The 5,234-nt window shown below is 33.9% G+C and overlaps 1 protein-coding gene across 1 annotated transcript; it reads left to right on the plus strand.

Moving 5' to 3' along the window:
• On the plus strand, positions 1-4,054 carry LOC101205576 (fructose-1,6-bisphosphatase, cytosolic). The gene is made up of 12 exons (XM_004140842.3): positions 1-522; positions 1,526-1,573; positions 1,727-1,801; positions 1,882-1,943; positions 2,060-2,126; positions 2,234-2,347; positions 2,580-2,666; positions 2,852-2,922; positions 3,000-3,065; positions 3,299-3,385; positions 3,575-3,650; positions 3,751-4,054. The coding sequence occupies exons 1-12, from the start codon at positions 364-366 to the stop codon at positions 3,856-3,858; spliced, it is 1,020 nt and encodes a 339-aa protein (XP_004140890.1). The 5' UTR covers positions 1-363; the 3' UTR covers positions 3,859-4,054.
• Positions 4,055-5,234: the final 1,180 nt, after the last annotated feature.

Consider the following 5,234-nt stretch of genomic DNA (forward strand, 5'->3'; position numbering starts at 1 on the left):
GAGATGGATAGACGAAATGGAAGGGCGCAGAACAAAATTGAAGAAGACGACGAACTTCTTCTTGCATTATCTGCAAACCCTTTATTCTCCATTCCCTTTCTCTGTCTCAAAACTCAAAAACAATCACCCACCACTCCATTTCTACCCTTTTTCTTTCTCCGCCACGTGTCTTTCCTAACCCATATTCCCCATTTTCCTCCCTTTTCTGTTCATTTCTGTATTATATATATACACACACACAAATATACATATTGGACTTTCATCACAGCCCTCGAATTTAGCACCCCTTTTAACAATATCATCTTAATTTCTTCTTCTTCTTCTAATTCTTTTGATTGAGCAAAAGGGGTTTTTCACAGCGCCATGGATCACGCCGCGGATGCTCAGAGGACGGACTTGATGACCATTACTCGCTTCGTCTTGAATGAGCAATCCAAGTACCCTGAATCCCGTGGTGATTTCACCATTTTGCTTAGTCATATTGTTCTTGGCTGCAAGTTCGTCTGCTCTGCTGTTAATAAGGTCTTTTTTCCCTCTCTTCTATCCTCTTTTTGTTTTGCCCTGTTTTGGGTATTCTTTTAGTTTCTTATTGATTGTGTTTAGATCATTTTGGTTTTATTTTTTATGAAGGGACTTGTTCTTTTTCCTTTGGGATTTTGAGGGATATGATAAATATCCTTGTTTTGCAGTTTGATGACAGAATTCTGCTATTTAGAGACTTTTCAAACTGTTTCATAATGGATTTGATGGCTTGGGGGTGGCTTATGATAGTTTTTCTAGTTCAATACTTTGTGGGTTGACAAATTTGATTTGTAATAAATGAATGCAAAAAATGTGGGGAAGTTTTCAGTTCAAGTAATTTAAGGGAAAACTTCTGAATATCTGGCTTGAAATAAGAGATGTCTTCAAAGGTTAATAGTTGTACATTGATTTTTTTTAAAAAAAAACATTATATTATCAGGTACAAATATAGGTCGATGTGAACTTGTATTATTCAAAGAGACTAATATAAGTTTGGGGCGCTTTATATTTTATATTGCCATTTAGCAGTCAAAGATGTATTCTAACTTTGGTAATGCATTTTATACTAGTTTATTTATGTAGGATGTAGGATCTATCTAGTTATATAACATATTTTAAAATGATGTGTACAATTGTGAAAGAAAAAGGAACATACATTATTGTAGAACTAAAATATTTTCTAAGATTTATCGAGATGTAAAGAAAATGAATGGATGTCAATTCGAGTATAACTTACTTGTTGAACTAAAAACAAAAAGAAGAAATAAAGGGGCAAGGGTTGATCCTCATGCCCCACATGAAAGTCAAAGTTATGTAAAGGTTCCGTGTAGGATATCCTTCCTAATAAGATAGGATTTTATGAGGGTGCCAACAGCTCAGAATTCCAAATTCCCAAAATACCCTTTTGCTTGAAATTTTCAAACAACATTCTGTTTTTGCCTTATGTACCATTCGGTATTGCAATGTTTACAGTTCATTAACCACAGAAGTTTTCCTTTTGCAGGCAGGTTTAGCTAAACTTATTGGACTTGCTGGAGAGACCAATGTTCAGGTAAGATCTTATTTGTTATAATGAACTCACAAACTAATCTAGATTAGCCCAAGAATACTGTTTCTGAAGAAAAAGAGGATGAAAATCATCTCATACTATTTTTTTTTTTTTTGGAATTATGTCTTTACGTTTATTCATTCTCTTTGACAACAGGGTGAAGAGCAAAAGAAACTGGATGTGCTCTCAAATGAAGTCTTTATCAAGGCTTTGGTCAGCAGTGGCAGAACTGTAAGCTGCTATCTAATCATACAAATGACACGACAAAAATATCTGGTGACTTACTCTAATAGTTGTCAATTTGGTGGCAGTGTATTCTTGTTTCTGAGGAAGATGAAGAGCCAACATATGTCGAGCCATCTCGGCGTGGAAGGTTTGTTTTCCGTTCTTGATGACTTTTGTCTGCTGCTTACAATGAACATTCAGTATCAACTCTTTTTACTTTGCTTTAATTTTAATGTTATTTCTTATTATTTTCCAATGACAAAGGTATTCTGTGGTGTTCGATCCACTGGATGGTTCCTCCAACATTGATTGTGGTGTTTCCATTGGAACGGTAATATCCCTTTGTTACCTTCTGAATGAGATTTCAAATGTTTTTGGTATAATTTCTTTCCAATTAGCTAAGTGTATGATTGTTTGAATATCTACTTTTTCGTGTAGATTTTTGGAATTTATCTCTTGAAAGACAGCCATGAACCTAACCTAGAAGACGTCTTGCAACCTGGAAAGAATATGGTGGCAGCTGGCTATTGCTTGTATGGAAGCTCTTGCACAGTATGGGCAATCTAACTCTATTTATTCATTTGTTTACATCAGTTTGTATGCAGTATTATAGATCTTTTAATTTTTAGATGGTCGTTCTAAAGTTATGGTTATTATTGATAGTAGTCCTTGGATCATGTAGGAAAAGTATGTTCTCTTTTTCCTTATTGTTGTAAATCAATTCTTAAATTGAGTGAATGCTAGTATTAAATTGTTAATCTTCATTTTGGTTTTTTTTTTGCAGCTTGTTTTAAGTACTGGAACTGGTGTTAATGGATTCACTCTCGATCCTTCTCTTGGGGAGTTCATTTTAACTCACCCAGATCTTAAGGTGAAGCATTTCTTCCTTATGTTTTTGTGTTTCTTCTTTCCCTCTCAAAGGCACCTCTAATTTCCATATAATGTGAGAGAAAAAGAGAGACAATTTGAGAGAGCACTCGTCACATCTGTTGCTATCATTTTTTGCTTCTTTTGATTGTCTTGTACGTACTTCATTTCTCCTGTAACCATCTGCAGATTCCAAGTAAAGGAAAGATTTATTCAGTGAATGAAGGAAATGCAAAGAACTGGGATGGTCCGACTGCAAAGTATATTCCATCGATTTGGTTTTTGTTTCAGTTTGACTTATAGGCCATGTGAACTACTAACTTGTTTTCTCTTTTAGGTATGTAGAGAAGTGCAAGTTTCCTACAGATGGTTCGCCTCCCAAGTCTTTGAGATATGTTGGAAGGTAAGGATTTATGAAATATTTGAAACATTACTTTAACTCATCTTATTGTTTATTTGTTGTTTCATTCTTATTCTAAACGCATCATATTTTGCAACATATGAACTTGAATCATTTTGAATAAGTGGGGTTCCCCATTTGTTGTTTGTATGCTGTTCATCTCTGAACTTGAGTTTGAAATGAGGATAAGATATGGTAGTATGGAAGTTCTGATGGTATGATGCTTTGATTAACAGCATGGTAGCTGATGTCCATCGTACATTGCTTTATGGTGGTATATTTTTGTACCCTGGTGACAAGAAGAGCCCCAATGGGAAATTGCGGTACGTGGCAGTTTTACTCTCCTCTTTCTGAGAAATTTGGCTAGTTAGCATTTTGGACCATTGGATATATTAGAAAGAGTCTATATAAGAATCTACGTTCAACGTTGAATAGCTTTTTTCTAGACTAAACTTTTTCTAGCTGTATTACATTATGCAATGATGTGTGTGTTTGTCTCTTTCCAATTGCAGTGTGTTGTATGAAGTTTTCCCAATGGCGTTCTTGATAGAGGAGGCAGGAGGTCAAGCATTCACTGGAAAAATAAGGGTACCATACTTTACCACAATTATAACGAGACATATAAAATCTTGAGAGTTCATTTCCGTTTCCTTGATTTGTTTTAAGATGAATGCAATTTGATTTGCAGGCACTTGACTTGGTTCCAAAGAAGATACATGAGAGATCTGCCATATTTCTTGGTAGTTATGATGATGTTGAAGAGATCAAAGCTTTGTATGCTGCTGTTGAGGAGTGAATGGACTTCAAAAGTTAGAACCAAGTTACTCGTGATCCATGTCGGCTTCATTGCTTTTGTTGTCCCTTCTTTCAGTGTTTCTAATTGTAATTGCATTTGTTCCCATAGAATTTCAATGCCTTATTGATTGTTCTTAGTTCTTTCATGATAATGAATGCATAAAGTGCGGGCATGAGAATGATTTTATTCGCTCAAAGCAACTGGGAAAATGAAGGAAATTGTCCAAAAGAAAGAAACAAAACAAGAAAAGAAGAATGATTCTCACATAATATAATGTAGCTTAAAGGTGTAAATTAGGTAAAAATGTAACTCAGCTGACTTATTTGTGATCTTTAGGAAAAGGAAAAGGAAGAAAAGCTTTCAAACATAGAACAACAATTGGCAATGAACTATTCCACAATCTTTAATTTCTAAAATTTATAAAAGCAGATTTTATCTATTATTTATCTTTCCCTTTTTAAAATTTTTGGAATGAAGAAATTTCTTGACTGTAGAATGAAGACTTCGATTTATCATTTTATTTTATTTTTCCACAAAATTAGGTAGCAAGCTCCATTACAAACCCGGATAAACATGCAACAAAGCCACATTCTCAAATCAGATTTTAACGAAGCAATTAGCAAGCAGCGTGAGGCAAAACGATGAAATTGAGCAAAGGAAACTACGACGACATGACCCAATTCAAAAGCTACGGCCAAGGCTACCATTGCTGCCAAGGGGAGGCTTCCAGCTTCCAATGCCCCGAAAATTCATAGTCAATTTAGGTTTCATCTTAGAGATAGAGTGTAATAGATTAATTAGTCGACAATTCCACCATCGTCATCTTACTCTCTTCATGGATTCCACCATTTTTTTTTTTTTCATTTTTATCCTATCAAATACGGTTGTGAAAATCAGTAATTATTGTTTATTATTATCCATTTAGAGGTTTCTAAATGTTTGTTTTGTGTCATTTATTTTGAATTTGGCAGCAACCAAACAAAAAATCAATTCAAAATTTTCACATGGTTTACTTTTCAGATTTTATTTTCCAGTGGGATTTTTTTTTCGTTGAAATTGGTATTTTATTGTTATAAAATAAAATTATGGTGAACTAGAAAACTAACTTTCATCTTGGAAAACAGCGAAACAATTGCTCTTTTAATCTTTCAAATGCAAAACCAAAAAGTATATGAAAACCATACATACAATAACCTATTTAATATACGATAACGGTTGTTTTCATTCCATCTACCATTGAACAATATTTTTAAAAGTTTAGGGTTCATGGCAGGTATTTAGTCCAGTCGACAGGATGAAGAAATATTGACTACTTTTTAAAATAATTCAAAATTTAAAATAAAATAAGATCTAATATGAAAACCATAGTTTTAATT

Source organism: Cucumis sativus, chromosome 6, assembly GCF_000004075.3.
Source record: "Cucumis sativus cultivar 9930 chromosome 6, Cucumber_9930_V3, whole genome shotgun sequence".
Taxonomy (NCBI): domain Eukaryota; kingdom Viridiplantae; phylum Streptophyta; class Magnoliopsida; order Cucurbitales; family Cucurbitaceae; genus Cucumis; species Cucumis sativus.